Source organism: Chelonoidis abingdonii, chromosome 18, assembly GCF_003597395.2.
Source record: "Chelonoidis abingdonii isolate Lonesome George chromosome 18, CheloAbing_2.0, whole genome shotgun sequence".
Classification (NCBI taxonomy): domain Eukaryota; kingdom Metazoa; phylum Chordata; order Testudines; family Testudinidae; genus Chelonoidis; species Chelonoidis abingdonii.
Window position 1 is genome coordinate 10,063,583 of NC_133786.1, and position 19,042 is coordinate 10,082,624.

Here is a 19,042-nt window from a genome sequence, read left to right on the forward strand (position 1 = left end):
GTTAGCAATGAAGCCAATGCTGGGTGCCTGCGCTGTGAGGGATTGTTTGCTATAAATAAGACACCGTCATGCTGAATGTGTTCCTTTCTCTCAGAGGTCGCTATCTGCATTGTTATTATTTTTGCTGGCCGAGGTCCGTCTTCACCAAGGTTCCTGGAACCCAGCAGCATTCCTGTTTGTGAGACAGATGAAAGACAGGGGCCCTGGCTTTATGGGCAACCTCTCCCAGGAAAACAGTGTGTGATGCAGCTCGGAGCAGAGTGAAAACACAGCTGTACTCTGTTAATCTGTATTTGTTTTATTTCTGCTGCTAGGTGTGGAGCTGTCCTGCATCATTAAATCCACCACAACACCCAATCCCAGAATTGAGTGGAAGAAAATCAGAGGCGGTGAAAAATCCTATGTATATTTTGACAGTAAAATGCAGGGTATGAAGATTTGTTGCCCTTATGCCCCTCTCCCCTTTCTAACCACAGAAACAAAGGCAGGGAAGAAATGCGTCTGTGAAATGCAGGAATTCTGGTTCTCCTACTAGTTACTTCCGAAACCTATGTTGGTCAGCCAGGGTTCAGAACTGAGTTAGGCCTGGATCCCCTTTCCCTGCTGGCAGACCTCAACTGAATGGTCAGCAGTGTGGTGTCACAAAGAGCTGTAGTGAGACCAGGAGAACTTTGCATCCTTTTTGTGGGACCATTTATTGGGTGAAGTGAAGATGCAATTGGTGCAGCCCCCATAATCTTGGAACCACAGTCCTTGCTTGCAGTCTCTGACTGTCCCATATGAACCTTTGAAGATCTACCATCATTCCAGATGAGAGTTGCTCTCCAGGGTAGTCACTGCAGTGCCACTTCCCACTCACTTGGAGAGGGTTACTGTTAAGGTGGAGCAGGCTGCCTACCCCAGCACTGCCAGCCCTGGGATTTTGGAGAGTGATTGGGATTGGAAACTCATTCTCTGGCTTTATGATTTGCAACAGGTGTTACGCTTTCCAATTCAGATTCTTCCCCTCCTTCAGAACTATAGAGCTGTAGCCTTTAAAATGCATTGATGGAGGACACAGCTGGAAATATGGTCTCTCCTGTTTGGCATGAGTTCCTTCTCTCTCCTCCCTTCTCCAGGAGACTTTGTAACTCGTGCAGAAATTCTCAGCCGGACATCGCTGGTGATCAAAAACACCACCCGCATGGATACTGCCACCTACCGTTGCGAAGTGGCAGCACCCGACGATGCAAAGATAGTAGATGAGATAAACATCCAGCTTACAGTGCAAGGTATTGCTTCAGCTCTTGGCCCCACAATGCGCCTTGTTGGTTTCCCAAGACAATCTGATTTCTGTGGTGGGCATCACGTCCGGAGGGGGAAGTAGCCCTGGTTATGCTGGACTGGGGTCCAGCTGAGTCGCTGCTCTGTGATCCAAGGGGGACTGGAATAGCTGGAGTGCAGCAGGGTTCTGGGCCATGTGATTCACGTTTTGTGTCTTTTCTCCCAGTAAAGCCAGTCACTCCCAGGTGCAGAGTCCCTAAAGCTGTGCCAGTGGGCAAGACAGCGACCCTTCACTGCCATGAGAACGAAGGCTACCCAGAGTCCACCTACAGCTGGTACCGCAACAGCGAACCCTTACCGACTGACTCCAAATCTAACCCCAAATTCCGTAATTCCTCCTTCAGCTTGAACCCTGGAACAGGCACTTTGGTAATGCTGACAGAAATGACCAAGAATGCTGTTGCTGGGCTATGCTAGGGGCTATGCTAGGGTTGCTCTTTGCATATACCCAGATTATGAGTGGACTGAAGAGGAGGGAACAATTGGAACAGGTTGGGGTTCTAGTCCCGAGGGGATGGCAGACTCCAACTGCAGGATGTGGGGGAAGAACTCTTCCTTAGGACCAGAAGAGATGACCCCCATGTTGTAGTCTTTGCCTTTGGCTCTAGAGTGGGTAGAGCACGCTGTTGTGAGGAGGGAGGAATGGCATAACCACCCCGACGCTTTCTCTTTGTGTTTCTAATCAACGTGTCACCATAAAAACTCAGTGCTGTAGAAAAGGAAGAGAAGCATCATTTCTGGCCCTGAAAGGTCTCTCTCTTGATCACCGACTTCCCCAGGGAGAAATGTGCCAGGTCCAGTTTGCAGCCTGTGCTACTGAGGGAAGTCTTTTGCAGTGAGTTCTCCCGCTATGCTCTAAAAGTGGTGAACCTCTAGTTAATTTCTGGGCCTCTCTGGAGTCCGTGCAACTAGAATATCTCCAGGCTGCAGGCTTGGGGACATGTTCTAGTCTCTGCAGGTCTTTGGTGTGAACAAAAGGCAAACAAAGAAATGCCTGTGTATATTTATTTCATCCTCATGCGGGTCCAAAAGGCCTAGACCTCTGGGTGTAGTGTCTAACATGTTTGTTTTCTGTTTGTGAAAAGGCTGTGATTCTGACTCCTGTCTCTGACACATTATGCTTCCTCCGAAACAGGTCTTCGCTGCCGTGCACAAGGGTGACACTGGCCGGTACTACTGCATAGCAACAAACGATGCTGGCTCCGCCAAGTGTGAGGAGCAGGAAATGGAAATCTGTGAGTGGCCCTGCAAACTGGTAGAAAGCGGTGGTTTATATATTAGAAGCTCTGCAGTGTTGGGGGCTGGTATTTCTTGGTGTCTCATGCAGCATCAAGTATCTTCTTGGCTCTTACAACATACCTAATAATTTCTGGAGCCCCACAGACGCAGCACGGTGCTGTACAGGCGGATAAGACAGAAACTTGGCTCCTGGCATGTGAAAATCTAAATAACAACATAGAAAAACACAATGACAAAATGTGGGCAAGGAAAAAAGAATCACTAAATGAAAACGGGAGAACTGATTGGGTCAATTAGCTTCATGATTCCTGAGGTTACTTAGCTGATTTATATATTTGATTCTATTAATTATAATTAATTATGTCTCTGACAGTAGTGCCTAAGGCCCACCTGGTGCTAGGCAGTGCCCAGACCCAGGATGGCAGGCAGTCCGTCCCTGCTCCTAAGAGCATGCAGTGTAAATAGACGCGTCAGACACAGGGTGCAGGGAGGAAGAGAGATAAGGAGAGTGAATGTGATGGCAGCAAAAGGCATGTTAGTGCCATAGTTTTATTGAGGGAGTGGGTTTAGTTAGGACGGGACAAGCTAAATGGAAAGAGGAGGAACGAGAACAGAGGGGTGAGCGGAACAGGGCAGGGCAAAAGAGAGGCCAGGGTGGAGTGAAGTTGAGACGAAGAGTCTTTGGATATATTGATGTGGGAGCTGGTGTTGTTTCCAGCTTGAAGAGACATAACCATATTAGCTCTGGCCGAGCTAGTGTGCTGAAAATAGAAGGGCAGCTGCAGTGGCATGAGGGTGAGTTGCTCGAGTAGGCGGAATCTCAGGGGGGAAGGTTTCGTGCCAGCTCATCTGCGTGTAAGGAGGAAGGCTGGGAGACCTGTGTGGATCAGTGACTGATGCCTTCTCTCCTCTCCAGATGATCTTAATATTGGTGGGATTGTCGGTGGAGTCCTAGTGGTCGTGGTGGTTCTGGTGCTGATAACGCTTGGTATCTGTTGTGCCTACAGAAGGGGTTACTTTGTGAACAGCAAACAGACTGGGAAAAGGTAAGGGTAGGTTAGCAATCTTCTTTCCTATAGTCCTCTGCCTTTCCTGGCATGCAGCTCTCATAACAGGGCATGGCACCTGATGGCGAGAGCATGGGTCACTGCCTGACTTTTAAATACTACTTCCTATTTCCCCAATGAACTCTGCAGACGGGCCCATTTCCACCCAGCTCCACAGGTGCCTTTTGAACCCCCATTTGCACCAAGAAGTTGGTGCACACACAGGCTAACCTTGGCAAGTCTCCACTCATATTTGCAACACAGGGGTCTCCTGTGACAATAACGGCAAGAGGAAGAAGCCTTGCGCTAACATTCTGGTACTTTTGCACAGACACAGGGGCTTAGCCCTGCTAATTCCCAACCATCCCACCGTTGTATTTATGCAGTAGCTTGGCAGATGCTTCCTGTGGTCACGTGCTGCTGGCATTTAGAAGTCAGAGATTTACTGAGCAGAGCTCATTGTGTAATCAGTACAAGCATCAGGACATATTCAGAAAACGTGTGAGGGAGAGCAGTCCCAGGGCGGAAAGCACGTCTGACTGGGTACATCCCAGCACTTCCATTTGGATTAAAATGGCCATTTCTGAGTTGATCCCATCAATGAGGACTTATGTTCTTGAACACTGTGGCGCATTTAAGACTGCAGCATTATGGGAGCCAAAGGGTCAGACTATAAATAGCTTCCAAGATCAGAAACAGAACAACATTTTAGTCAAATCTTGAACTTTTGGGGATTGTGTAACCTCGGATGGAAGCTGGATTGGCCTAGTTCAGTGTCACATTTCAACAAGAGCCTCCTCCCAGTCTGCTAGAGGCCCCAACCCCTCCATTTAAATGTGATTCTAAGTGGACGCTTGCTGGGGAAGTAGGACTTCAAATATGAATATTTAGATTCCTCTGCTGGACAAAACAAGTGGAGCTCTTATAACCCTGTGCAATCAAAGGATTATCGGTAAACCTGCCAACAGGCAATCAAGGATTTAAAATTAACTGCGTAGTAATTATCAGAGGAGATGTTACAGTGACCAGAAGGAGGGAGGCTGGAAAACTATTTAACTCTTTTCACAGTTACTGCAGTCAGAAGCGTAGCCTGGGTGGATACATTTGGCACCTTCCCCTCCCTGAAGAAATGCTCCTGTAGGGGTTTATAGTTGATGGGGAAAGCCCAACTGCTTTGAGTGGGGGAAACATCCAGGCCTGGCTTTGAGCAGAGCTAGCTGCCCCCAGGTCAGCTCTCATTTTGACAATACCTTTAGTTGTCCCCTTCCTCAAATATTAATAATTAATATAATAAACAGTTCTGCTTTGCCACCTGAAGTCCCATCATCACAGGAATCAGATCTGTTTCCCCTTATTTCAGCTACAAGACTCCAGCAAAACCAGATGGTGTTAATTATATCCAGACAGATGACGAGGTAAGCTAAGGGAGGGGAAACAATGAGCACATGACATCTTTCCTTTTAGATCTCTGAAGGGGCTGGTGAAGGGCTGCCCAGCTCAGGAATTACACACCACCTAAAGCCCATAGTCACTCTCCAGGGCAGAATTTCTTCAAGCGTGGGTTAGATGCAACTCATGAAGTGAGGATCTAGGACGAAGAGGAAGGACAACAGCTGAGTCATTTGCTTGGGAAGGTTTAGTCCTTTTACACTCTCTAGGAAGTTAGGCCTCCTCCTGTGAATGATGCTGTTTAATCCTGAGAATGGGTTACGGCTTTATCAATCACTTATATTCTATTAGTCAAGTCTGTCCAACAGGACACCCTTACTAGGCAACTGCCTGTCTTCGGGGACTGACCCCTAGTGTATCAAATACAGCTCTGCTCTACCTTAAGCAGCTGATTGACTGCTCCCTTGGGATACGCTTTCCTGGATTAAGTAGACAGTCTATACTGATGATGTAAGAGACTAGCATATTTACATCTCAGGATTTGAGCTGCTCACCAATCAGGGACAGATGTCTCCTAAACTTCTTATCGGCAGAGAGACTGAAGAAGCAGTACAGGGAAATCTTCTTCATTCCATTGGATGGGATCATCTGTGAGGAGATGATAGGAGCTGGGTATTGCTGGTGGACGCTTGGCCTTACCAGCTTCTATGGGATAGAATCAGATAGTGGGGCCCAGACAGGACTCCGGAAAAAAAAATTATACAAATAACACCTCTTTTGCAAGGGTATGTTTGGGTTGGGAAGAGTGGGCAAGAAGAGGTGCCTGGACACGATTGGGGAACGTTGCTGAACACATCAGTTTTTCATTGCAGGGTGACTTCAGACACAAATCATCATTTGTTATCTGAGAGGCCAAAAGGATATTGCAAAGCAGCCAGAACAAATATGGAAATACATCCTCCAGGAATTCAAAGCAAGAGCAAAAAGATGAACAAAGTGCACTTGGGAGAGTTTAGAAACACACAAACTGGACTTTCTTTTGCCAAAGTTAACAACTCACTCCGAACCAATATTTTTCCTCTCCCAGAGATAACACCTGGACCACTTGCATCTCTCCTCACACTAGGCGGGGAGCTGTTACTTTTTCCAAGACTGAGCATTCCCTTCCACAGCCATAGCCTTCTGAGCTACAGATGCTCATGGAACTGCCTTCTCCCAATGGTGCAGATACACAGCCAGAATGTCCAAGCCAAACGGGGGAGAAGCCTTAGGTAAATGGGCATCTTGACCTGATAGACAAAAGGTGCTGATGTGGCAATAGATTCTAAAAGAGATTTATCCACAAAAGGGGAGAACCTTCTGCTTAGCTGCGCAGGCCTGAGCCTGGCTGGGAACCTTTACAGTTGTAACTGTACTGGGCTCTTGCCAGCTACGCAAGTGAAGGTTTCCTGCCTTTCATATCATTTTATCTTTAAAGGTCTGCTAGGCTGAGCTGCCAGAACTGCTATCACATCAGTCCTGCAGAGCCCCTCCTGAGCATCAGCCATGCAGGCTACTGATCTCACTAACTGGCCCCTGTTGCACATGTAGCATTGGCCTCAAATGTTTGACTGTTGTGGATTTTAGGAACCCCAGTCAGGATTTGGTTCTGCAGGTGCGGAGCCACAATCTGAGTCAAACCCACAGTGCTGGGTGGAGATATAGTAAGAGCAACTAACTGGTTTAAATGTCGCAGACCTTCTGCCTGCAGTGGTGAATTCTGTTTTTTCCACATGTACGGCATCAATCCAAAAAGATTGCTTTTGTTCAGTTTTACATAAAATACTCACTGTATGCAGGTAACTTTTAACTCTAATTTGCACAAAGCAGGCTTGCCTGTTGTGTAGCTATTGAAATATTTCTAAGATTCTGGATACTGGAGGCAGAGACTCTTAGCATTAAGATATCCCTTTTATGAAATTTAAAGCCAAAACCACTGTTGTGGGCTGATTGCCACAATGGTACTGAAATGAATTCAAGCTTTTCTACAGACCCAGTTGATTTTGTAGAACTCTGTATTCTAAATTTTTGCAAAGATGTATTTTGATTATTTCAGCGAAGGTAACATTTCTATTTAAAATGTAAATATGTTGTTATGCCAACAGTGTTAAATAACGTAGCTATTTTTTTAAAAACAAGTCCTTTTTAAACTGCAGCCAGGAGCTCAAATGTTGCTACAGCATGGCACTGGCAGAGCATATCAGTATTATTGCAGAGTGCAGCACAAGCAACTTTACTAACTGTGGACAGAGAAGCAGCCACTTTTTCCCAAGCTTACTTCAACATTTTCCTTCCCAAGAGAGGTCTTATAGGACATAGAGCATAGAGTCATTCAGGGATCCTTTTTGTAAGTTTAAGACAGGAGCTATTCAATTTTATATTTCAAATTACTATTTTCTTGCAAAAGACCAATGCTTATTTGCAAGAAATATCCTGTGAAGGTGTTTGAATTAAGTTCTGACCAGGTGACAGAGTGACTAATGGTTGCTGAAGACGACAAACCTCTCTCTGCAAGATCTCTAAATTAATTCTAACTCTGGCAGCTACACCATCTCTTCAGAATTTTGAGATTGCATAGCAAGCAGGGAAAACATCTCTGGAGTTGTGAAAGCAAAAAGCTTGACACAAAAGTTGTTTGAAGATGTTAGCTGCAACTTTTTTTTCAGCTGGTAGATGTTACCACTTTCTTGGCTTGAAGGGATCATTTAGAATTCCTTGTTCTTCAGAAACGTATATTTACGGCATTGGGCAAATGTTAAATATGAAATACTTAGCTGCAACTCTAGAGCAATTCAGTGCTGTGGTTGAAGAATGGTTTTTGATGTAGCATAATTTAGTGTACTTGTATTTCAAATATAAATGGAGATGTCTTAACTTTGGATGCATACAGTATTTTGAATACTTGACAATTTGGACTGTCAGTGTTGGGTTTTTGTGTGTTCTGTATGAATCTGCCTTGGCCTTTTCACCACTTGTGATTTTGGGGCATTGCTGGACATGCCATTGCTGCATTTAAACAAACACAGTCCCGCCACTTGCTCCTTTTGCTATCATAGATGGAGGTAAAGATGGGGTAGCAGTACCTGTGTGCTCTCCAGAGGGTAGTGACACCTTGCAATTGATTTATGGTTACCTTTAAGATGTGCTCTTCACCCAAAACTAGGTATTCCTGTCCACTGGCTGCATGTTGTCCTGTAGTCACCATGACAATAGAGTACTTAAAGACACTCCTTTACCCTCCAGTTTTATCCTCTACTCTTTTTCTGTGCTGTTTATAGAACATTAAGATGGGGAGAGAGAGGAAAAAGCTTAGAGTCAAGCTTGCTGTGGCACTATGGGAAGCACTGTCTGACACTTGACCTTCAGCCGAAGGCAGGATTTATCAGTTTGCAGACTCTTTGCATGGTGAAGAATAGAGATTTATTTTTCAGATCTAAAAATGTGACAGTGGCATCTCTACCAGGACGAAGGGACCCTTCCCTGCCCACCCCCAAGACATAGCTCATCAGATTTGATTTACAGAACTCAATGTAAATATTTTATAGGTTTGTACTAACGTATTACATTTAACTTTGCCAAGAATGTTTTACATACATATCAAGGTATTAAAGCATCCTTGTGTTGTTGGGGTTTTTTTACATTCTTATTTATCCTAACCTGTGTTTGCTTTGAATTCAATGTAACAGGTGAAAGATTGCTTGTTTTCTGACAGATTGTTTGTTTACTTCAACTGGTGACTTACAAAGAACTAAATTGATGTTACAAAACTCATGTAAATACTTATCAGTTGGTTTATTGTGGGAATTTCTTCCACCCCCATTTCTTTTCGAGAAGAAATGTATTCTTACCTGATGGACTATGCCTGGTTCTGTTCAAAGACAAGACATTTCAAGAAAACCTCTGAAGAGTTTTATATTTGAACTAGACTTAGTATAATTACCACCTCACTGCTGTCTTACTGGTCAATATGCCTAGTTAATTGGGGTGGAGGGATGTAAGTAGGATGGAATGAAAAAGAAGGTGGTCATAGTTAACCATTCCTTCATTCAAAACCATTTGAACTAACCCTATATATTCTGCTACATTAATTCTGAGATTAAGATTTGACCCCACTTAAAGTTCTTTAAGAAGAATCCTGGGAGTGACCACAGTATTGGTAAGATTAAAATGGAAGCTGAACTTTGCCTCTCTCCCTTTTCAGTCATTCAATTTCCTTTTGTGCTGGAGCAACCTGTACCTTATTAGCACAGAGGTAAATGCTTAAGGAGGCTTGTAGCGAAATGCATTGTCACTTAAATTTAGGTTTGAGAGCTACAGAACAAGTTATGTAATGCCAGGGAAGTGCAGTAGTTTTCAAGCTGAGCATTGGAAGATCTCAGTCAGGTATGGGCACTGAGAAGGCTGGGCTTTCAAACTTAACTGTAATTCCAGCATGAACACTAGTGTTTTGCACAGAAAAAAGTGGCTTTTTTGTACTGAGCATTAAAATTCAATACTATTTACCATCCTCAATAAAATACTCAGAACCTGCTATCCGTAAAATGAACAAGATCATGTTCAAAACGTGCTGTTCCAACAGCTGCACTGAATGCATGTGTAAGTCACACCAGGTGGCTGGTGGTAGAGGCTTTACTTGGCTGTCATATACACCAGCCCCGAGAATGGGTAATAGTAAGGATTTGGACCCCGCAAGCAGCTGCTCTAATGGGTGGGGATCCCACAGGAATTCAAGTATTTATATGGATGAGCACACTGGCTGTTGGGGCGACAGAATAGTAGAGTTTCAACGTAGGCATGGAAGAGACGAAAGCAGTGGGCAAGAAATAAAATGAATGCGGTGAGGCTAGAGATTTACAGAAAAAAAATAACTTTCTTGCTTTGAGAGAAGCAAAGCTGAGAGGTGGGTGGAATTTGTTCTTTAAACATTTATTTTTCATAAAATTTTAACAGCTGGAAATAAGAACTTGGTCCAAGAGTGGAAATACTCCATTCAGGAAAGAAAAGGAAGGCTATATATACACACAGAATGGACCTTTCATTACACATAAATCCTTAATAACTTGCAATTATATCAGATTTGCAGGTATGGCAGTGTCAAGCTATTCTAGATTTGCAGAAAATATGGTAACTAGTATATTATGAACACTGGACAGCATGACACCAAAGGAATGATTTAAGCCAATAGCCATTTCAGTCATGTAAGGTAACAAGCTGTGACAAACATACCAGGTTCAACGAAGCCAGTATTCCTAATGGCTGAACTTAAATACAATGGGCTAGAGCTTATGGCCAAGACAGTCTTGCGTTTCAAAATGAACAAGCCATAGGTCCTGTGCAGTGAATAGTCAGCCAGCACTAGATACTGGAGCTTCCTGGCACGCCCAGTTGTCCTACAACAAAGAATGTCATTAACTGCTCCAGTTTATAAATCAAAGCAAACTTGTGTGTGTGTGTGTGTGTGTGTGTGTGTGTGTGTGTGTGTGTGTGTGTGTGTGTGTGTGTGTGTGTGTGTGTGTGTATATAAAAACAAATAAAATGGAGGGGGGTAAGGAGAGACACTTGTACACACGATTCATAATTATAACTTTAGAGGGAAGAGGAATAGTTCATGGTCAGCGTGATGAAGAGTCTAAACAAGAGCATTTTGGAACTATACAGTGCATGGACGGGGAAGTATCAGTTGGCTGGTTTCAGGGGAGCTTTCCGCAGGGATCTCCTTAGACTTGCAGTTGAGCTGCTTTTTCTCCTGGATGGAGATTCTACCTTCCACTGACGAGGCAGGGGCCCTCTACAGAAAGGAAACAGAATGATTGTTGGTTTATTTTTAAAAAAGACACTAGTATTACCTAGAGTCACTGGTAGCTAAGGCCTGGGCTGAACTTACGGTTTATCAGGTGACGTCAGACAGAGAACATCTTTTTGTTGATCTTGGGATCCGTTTTTTTCTGCAAGCGACATTTACAAGTGAAACATGCACATTTGATCCTCTTTTTGTTTGGTTTGGTTTGGTTTGGTTTTATTTTAAAAATTGGGAGCATGAAAATAACTTGCCTTGAGCTGAAGCAGGTGTGCGCGTCAGGCTGATGAAACTGACCCCAGCTCCAAAGGTCAAGTTATCAACCGTCTCTGAAAGAAATACGCAAATCGGCAGTCAGCTTGTAATACAGCCATAGGGCAAGACAATCCTTTCATACCCAACTCCAACAAGCATGCACGCTCCTTTCTGGCCCACTGAACCATGTATCAACTCATCTTTTACATAGAATAAAGGAAAAGCAATGGAATTGCTCATCCTCAGTGCCCACAGTCAAGTTTATACCTAATACTGACAGCACTTCTGCCAAAATTTCCTTCACACTGTGTGCTTGGGAGTAGGACGGGCATCAATGACCCTAAACAAGGCAAATTCCTATCCCTTCCAGGTAGTGAAATCATAGCCTGTGTTAGTATTTTTAGGTTTGCATGTGCTTCAGGAGGAGGATAGAGGCACATATTGCCAAGTGAATTAATAAAATTCTGTAGATGTTTAGCTAAAAGCCTAATGACCCCATACAACTTGTTCTTTAATATTTAGAAAAAAAACCTTTTAAGTTCAAGTTGGTGTGAATAGTTTTTAATAGGAAGCTAGCAGCATTAGCAAGACACCTCCAATTCCTACAGTAGATCTCTACACTAAGCCTTCGAACTCTATCGAGCAGGAGGCCAAAAAAACGGTCATTCAAGGCCATTCTAAAAGCACCAGCTGCCCTTCCAAGACAAGACTATAGAGCGCAAACCTGTGCCTCAATCTTCAAGGTAACACATACACACTTGTTCATGATAATCTGTTTTTCACTATTAGACTTGAAGGAAATTCCATTCTTTGGGGGCCACTGGAGAGTTCTCATTTCCTTAAATCTACAGCTGCTTGTCCACACCATCTCAGGTCACACCTGGTCAAGCTCCCCCTGCTGGACACACACCAGACTGCTGCGTATGAATCCAAACACAGGATCCGGTATGCTTCCTAAGCCCACTGCAGCGAGCATACAGACGTCGTCTCTGACCTCTCAGGATATGAACTCGCTGTCTGGTACCCTTAGAACCCCACAATCCGGCTGCCTTTGGCCATAATCAAGGAATCACGAAGGCATGCCATTGTTGTCCAGCTTTATTATTTATCTTGCCTGGATTGGCTTTTGACTCTTGAGACTGGCCTCTGAATGTCCTGACTTTATACAGCGAAAGTCTTATCTTAAGGTAATGTGATTTTCACAAATGGTAAATGACTACACCTGCCTCATTTTACTGCATGCTACAGCTTTTTACTATAAGAGGGAGAGAAAGAAATGGCGAACAGGATCACCACCAACTATTCTTTCCACACTCCCTGTTTTTATTGAAGCCCTCCACAGACCATGTAGCATCACCGCTGGTGTTTGCATATACATTCCATAGTGAAATAGTCTATTCTCTCCCAGGCCCTCTTACCCATTTCCACTGTCCAGAGCAAACAATAGAGGAGAGAAAGACCCAAGGGTGGCAGAGACTGATCTGCTAGCCAGACGAGAGTCTCACGAGATACAGGGATGAGAGCTGGCCTCTCAACATCCCAACTCAGAAGTGATTTACAAAGAACTGCATCTGCAGGAGTTTTACAAATGATAGACCAGGGAAAGAAAAATGTTCTCCTCTGATCCTTTAACAACCGACAAGGCCCAGTGCCATCATGCAGACACCTCAGTACAGATTAACTGAAGCAGCGATAACGCACTGTACAGCTTGAGCCACTGCTGAGAACACAGGCTGCCAGGAAACAAAGCAGGATTTTAGGACTGGTGCCACTGGGGATTAACCTTCTCCCCATTTCATAGCATATGGCTCTTAAGTGGAGCTGCAGCGCAAGCCCCCAAGACAGACATGCAGACGAAGGAAAAATTTCTGCTCTGTATTGCATCCCAGTAGTCATCATCTTATCTGCAAAAAGCATTAAGTGCTCAGCTAGTACAGTGGACTGGTGTGATGTAGATAACTAGACAGACGGAACGAGCATAACAGAGTGAGAACGCACAAAGATAAGGGTCAGATTGTCCATTAAATGCAACCAGTTGTCTGTGCTTGGCTTCTGTTTGCATATGGAGATGAGATATTTGTACATGTAAGCAGCCAGTCTGCTGCCTAAATGGCCATGCACATGTATGAATACCCACTTCGTGCGCACCCGACATATTCCTACAGGCAATCGTTCACACTTAACTTTAAATATCAGGCCAAAACTGTTTAATGAGAGCCAACCTGTCATTGCTACAATTAAGATGGAGTTTCCTTTATTTTTGTCGGGGAGGGGAGGAAGTTAATTCCACACACAGAGCGACTGGTACAGTGCGTGCCCTACAGAAATTCAGAAGTGGGAAAGGGGAGCAGAGGAAATGCACTGAAAAGGCCGCTTAGCACAGTAACATTTCATAGTCCCTTCTGTATCCATGCTCCAGTACATATGAACAGTACGAAAGTGGGGCTCTGGAACGGTGCTGCCTGCCCAGGAACTACCCCAGCGGTCTCCTCCAAAAGGATAACAGGAAGTGGGCTGCCACATTTCCCACTCTCTCTGCACATGAAGGATTTGGATTATTGCCATAAATCATTCGGATACTTCAAAAGTCCTAAGAAATGAATAGTCAACTGTCTTGCATCATCACAAAAGGGATATTGCATAACATGCAGGAATGCGATCAGAGATGTCTCCAATAAATGGAAATTTTTCACGGTCGAGTTTTCTGAGGCTGTAATTTAGCTGCCTAGACATAATGGGCAGACACACTTACTAGTGACCTGTGTATCAGAGTTCTGCAGCAGTAATGAATTGGGAGTTTACATAGCTTGTTTCCACAGCTGAGAACAGAACAATTATTGCTTCCCCAACACTCACTTCAGCTGTTATTTAGAGAAGAGCTCGCTCTCGGAGAACACTTCATAGGTTATTAATACCACTTTATCAGATCCAAGCCAAGTGTACAAAGATCCTTCTGCTATCGCAGCTCATCAACTCCTTCAATGATAGAATAGGTCTCGACTGGGCCCTGAGCTGGACTCTTCATCAAACAGAAGGCCAGTGCCTAGCAGGGATCTTTTCTAGTGTGGCAGTACTCTGATCATGCTTCAGAGTCTACAGTTCTGAGCAGAGCAGAGCAAGATGATCACAGGAAGCAGTGCTGAGCACTAACACAGGCATTCTGGGAGATGCAGGTCAGTCTAGGGAGCACTCCAATCAGAGGATGAGCCAGGAACAAGTAGGGGAAACTCCCCTCCTCAGCCGCCCAGAAGTTGGGAGAAAAAAGGACCAAACATTCCCCCCATTCAGTGGCCAGGAGTACAGGCCCTATCATACACTGACTCCACACTAGAACGTCATGCTGTGGCTCTCAAAGACTATATCGTTTGGCCACCACTGAAATATAGATATGTACAGAGAAAAGTAGTTCTCCAGTAATGAAAGATTGACTACCACTGCACTACAGCGTGGGCTACGTTGGTGCATCTGTACAAAGAAGGGAGTTCTTGGGCAGCTTGGAACCATAGCTCAGTGGTTTGAGCATTGACCTGCCAAACCCAGGATTGTGAGTTCAATCCTTGAGGGGGCCATTTAGGGATCTGGGGCAAAAATCTGTCTGGGGATTGGTCCTGCTTTGAGCAGGGGTTTGGACTAGACGACCTCCTGAGGTCCCTTCCAATCCTGATATTCTATGATTCTCAAAAGTTATATAGTTGAGTTACTTACGGTCAGGGGTACTGATTGCTCGGCCCACCAGTGAAATGTTCGCTCCAGTAGACTGTTGGTTTAGGCTACACAAAGATACTAAAAGTAACAAGAAAAGAAAAAGTTAAAGACAGAAAGCTGCTCCCCAAGACAGTTCTACAACCACATAAACCTGTTCTATAACGTGCAAAATCCAGCTGTTGGCTGCTTACCTTGCTTGCTGTCACTTGTGCTTGCTGGAGAAGGCGGCAGCCTTCCTCCTACACTCTTGCTGCGTTGCTTGTTACTGGCCTCCATGGCTTTCTTGGCAGAGTTCAGGATGGCAAGTGTGCTCAGGGACATCTGCCTATTGGGCAAAAGAAGCCACAAATGCTCTAAGAGGTTTCCTTTTACAAGTCACTCCAGATGAGAAGATGTAGAGAAGATCTTGCTCACTCCCAACTCACTTTCAAACCCCCAGCAATCTCTCTCTCTCTCTCACACACACACACGATAAGGCTATGGTGAAATAGCAGGGTCTAACTACTGCTGGTATTCACATTGTTGAGCTGAGCAATGAGAAGATGACAGGCAATGCAATGGCTCTGGAGCCTTGACACACTACTTAATGCCCATTGGTAGAGCACCATTCTTACCCCTTGTAAAATTTGAAATCCATACCTGGGTCTAAATGGCTGCTGTTTCAGAATGCCAGCTCTGGGTGTAGTAAACCCAAACAGAGCAGGGGAAGCAGGAGATCCAGAGGACAAAGACCGTCTCCCAGCAACAGGTGACTGGGCTTTGTTATTCTGGCCATTAGGAGGTACCACTGAACTTGGGGATTGCTAGGGAAGAGAAGAAGAAATGGGTTTGCCATAATTCCATTGTTTTATGCATATAATTAAAAGGACTGTCTCCCCCTCCCCCCACATCATGTTATGTATACGGTGTGTCTGGTTAAGATGTGCCAAGGAGCAGTATCTACAGGCCAAGATTTTCAAAAATCACTTGTGAATCTGAGTGCTCAACCTGACAGATTTTAAAAGAGGTCTCAATTTCAATGGCAGTAGTTGAAAGTCAAGCGCCTTTAAAATGTCGTTATGTAGCCAAAAACTGACGCGCTAAGGATCACTCATCACTTTTGAAAGTCTTGACCTACAACATTTGAAGATATATATAATTTACCTATTTCTAGTCAAGGGTGAGTTACTTCAATAGAGAGCAACGAAGAGTCCTGTGGCACCTTATAGACTAACAGATGTATTGGAGCATAAGCTTTCGTGGGTGAATACTAAATTCACCCATGAAAGCTCATGCTTCAATGCATCTGTCAGTCTATAAGGTGCCACAGGACTCTTGGTTGCTTTTTACAGATCCAGATTAACACAGTTACCCCTCTGATACTTTAGTAGAGAGAGAGTTTTGTTCACAAGGTGTAATATACAGAGAAAGGTCCCTATCACAGAAGGAGCTATAAGAAATACAGCTGCCAGTTCCTCACCCATTGAGAGAAAGAACTTTGCCAGTTAGCGAAGGACTGGCCACTGCCAGCAAATTCAAATGGATGCTCTCAAGTTAGACCTGCAGTTTTTGTTTTTTGTACAAAAATGTCCTCCCTAACTTTTCAGGCTGTGTAGACAAAGGTTTTCATGAGTTTTCTGATTTTATGAACACTGTGCAAGGTTTGGATTTACATACCTGAGAATAGCTTGCAAACAAACATTGCAGGATTGTTCTAGTACAAGAGAACTGAAATTGCCTAGAAAGTGAAGTTGAAACTGACAGGTGATATTTTCAGTGTGGAAGTACAGAGCAATGCATATCGTATATTAGATTGTAAAATCTGTTTGAATTTATGGACGTGTGAGAGGTAAGGGTTTCTTGTCTGGATGGGGTTTTTAAAACTCTTCACATCTCTAAAAAAATAAAGCCCTGGTCAGCAGGAACTATAGTGGTAAGAAAGATAAAGGAAAAAGAGCCAGGTATTATCCAGTGGTCCTGTAGCATGATTTATTGCAACATACACCTTACTCTGGTGGAAGCCAGTACCTGTATTGTGTTCATGACATGGATGACCTCTGGCTGACCTTCTCCCACCTCTCTCTCCCTGGCCAGTTGCTCTTCATATTTCTTCATGTCATACTCCAGCTCAGCTGCCAGCTGTTTGTCTACTGCAAAGAAGTCTTTGATTTCATTCCGATAATCTTGCATCACTTCCTGAAAGGCACAACGGTAATTTATTTTACTTCTCCATCTTAAAATCTCTTCTGACCAGCACTTACTGCCCATGTTCACATCATAGCTCTCCAAGTCCAAAAGAAAATGCTAGTTGGGACAGCAGAACTATTTCTGTTTAAATGAAAGAGAGAGTCTATCAAAGAGGTCTGCTGCTGATTCATGACTTTATAATGCTACTCATTGTTATGAACATTGAAGGTTTATGCCCACTCCACAGAGCAAAGCCTTTTACTTAACGTACACAGCCCTCATCTGTATTCCCATCACCACCAGAGCAACCTGACAACCTGGCTACAGGAAAGGAATGGTTTACCCTACAAAGCTGTACAATCCATTTCACTGGGTTTCAAAACCTCCTCATATGGTGTTAGAGCTCTGCATCAGGACTGGATATAACAGGGGCAGAAAAAATATACTTTGTTCTGGGCAGGATTGGGTGGGTGGTAATTTGCACTAAATCACTCACCAGTTCTTCAGAAATAGAATTTCAGCAATGTGAAGTAAGTTTGTTTTTTTTAAAAATAAAGGTTTTAATACTTAAATTTAAGCAAGGGATAAAAAGACTTGATGTCTATTATAACAGGAGTTCAAATATTTCTTACATGTTTTAAGCAAGATTTGTATTATTCTTTTAGTGATAAAAATTGTGTCTGAATTCCCTGTGTGTATATATTTAAAAAACAGACTTTTAAAAAAAATTTTTTAGTAGCATGTGGGGATCGGTCTTGTGGGAGTTGTGAGAGCTAAGGGTTTTGCAGTGAGAGCGGGATAAAAATGCAAGAAACAATACAGGAGCAGGTGAGAGTGGATACCTGGGGGCAGGTTGGGAGCGGGATTAAAAAATAGTTCGCACAGGGCTCTACCTTCATTCTACTTCTGGCCACGCTTCCAAATTCACAGCCTGAGAGAAAAATCACAAGTCTTTCCTTACCCGGAGATAGTTCATGAGGTCTCTCAGAGCTGGAATCCTAGCCTGTTCCAACAAAGACTTCAACGAAGTGATTATTGGGATGATGTTTTCTATGAAGTTCTTCTTCTGAACCTGTAATTTAAATAACACACAAACACCTAACATGACAGAACAAGGGATGGTTCATTTAATTCTTATATAAATGGCCCCTAAACAATAAACGAGTAACAGCTTAGTGTGCATACATCCCACGTGTATGAGCATACACGTGGCATAGTGATGGTTTCACTTTATCCCAATACGTGATCTTCCTTTTACGCTGGTCTACATCAGTCATTCTAATGGCAAGCTGCTGACAGCTGCATGAAATCCTATCATTAACTTCAAACGCTTCACTAGTCAGTGTCTCTTAGAGCCAAACTGAGCCACAGTGTAATTCCATTGACTATAGTGGAGTCCTGTCTGTTTACACCAAGTCTGAATTGGGCTCTTCAACAAGGAGGAATCATTTTAAACATGTTAGTCGCCAAATTGCTGTCAAATTCTAATTCAAGTTGACTGTTCAAGTGTAGGTAACCTCCAGAAATCAGCACTCCTTTATAGGACACATGCTGCTTGCACAGATTCACCAGCTGTCCCCAAATCACAAGGATTGTATGTGCATATAATCTGCGGAGATGGGTGGCAGTCCCTACTATAGATCAATGACTTTACTCAAGATAGTCTCTAGTTGCAGATTTAGATTTCATTCAGTGCTGTTCCCACTCTTCTCACTGCATGCCAAGTGGTACTCACTTGTGAGATGAGTTTCTTTTGTGCTGCCTGCATAACAGCATTGGCCATGTCCATTTCATCCTCAACTGGCTGGATATCTTCATCTTGTTTAGATCTCATAGCAGATAGTTTGATCTCTTTGCAGCTGAGGACTTCAAATGTATCTGAGAGCAACTCATTGGCTTCCATGTCCAGTGGGAGGATGCCGTCCACAAAACATGCTGTAAGAGGAGGAAGATTTTTATTCCCAGAACCATGCTGCTAAATATAAGCCAGGGCAGAAGGGTCCCTGTGCTGCACCCAGAGGCTGAACAGATGCAACTGGCTCATCAAAGGATTTATTTTTACAATACTCATTCTGTGCCAAAA

The 19,042-nt window shown here is 43.8% G+C and overlaps 2 protein-coding genes across 2 annotated transcripts in view; one reads left to right on the forward strand and one right to left on the reverse strand.

Moving 5' to 3' along the window:
• The window catches only part of JAM3 (junctional adhesion molecule 3), a 39,141-nt gene extending 31,234 nt beyond the window's left edge, over nucleotides 1-7,907 (forward strand). Inside the window, exons 3-9 of the mRNA XM_032802399.2 lie at nucleotides 315-428; nucleotides 1,119-1,271; nucleotides 1,490-1,692; nucleotides 2,459-2,558; nucleotides 3,479-3,608; nucleotides 4,969-5,023; nucleotides 5,870-7,907. Coding sequence (XP_032658290.1) covers nucleotides 315-428; nucleotides 1,119-1,271; nucleotides 1,490-1,692; nucleotides 2,459-2,558; nucleotides 3,479-3,608; nucleotides 4,969-5,023; nucleotides 5,870-5,905 — 791 coding nt within the window. The 3' untranslated portion in view covers nucleotides 5,906-7,907. The remainder of the gene's footprint in view (nucleotides 1-314; nucleotides 429-1,118; nucleotides 1,272-1,489; nucleotides 1,693-2,458; nucleotides 2,559-3,478; nucleotides 3,609-4,968; nucleotides 5,024-5,869) is intronic.
• Nucleotides 7,908-10,479: 2,572 nt separating this feature from the next.
• Nucleotides 10,480-19,042, reverse strand: part of NCAPD3 (non-SMC condensin II complex subunit D3) — a 38,171-nt gene continuing 29,608 nt past the window's right edge. The window contains exons 26-34 of the mRNA XM_032802410.2: nucleotides 18,695-18,894; nucleotides 17,921-18,031; nucleotides 16,801-16,968; nucleotides 15,433-15,596; nucleotides 14,985-15,118; nucleotides 14,794-14,871; nucleotides 11,088-11,162; nucleotides 10,921-10,981; nucleotides 10,480-10,824 (exon numbers count right to left, since the gene is read on the reverse strand). Of these exons, the coding sequence (XP_032658301.1) occupies nucleotides 10,713-10,824; nucleotides 10,921-10,981; nucleotides 11,088-11,162; nucleotides 14,794-14,871; nucleotides 14,985-15,118; nucleotides 15,433-15,596; nucleotides 16,801-16,968; nucleotides 17,921-18,031; nucleotides 18,695-18,894 (1,103 nt within the window). The 3' untranslated portion in view covers nucleotides 10,480-10,712. The remainder of the gene's footprint in view (nucleotides 10,825-10,920; nucleotides 10,982-11,087; nucleotides 11,163-14,793; nucleotides 14,872-14,984; nucleotides 15,119-15,432; nucleotides 15,597-16,800; nucleotides 16,969-17,920; nucleotides 18,032-18,694; nucleotides 18,895-19,042) is intronic.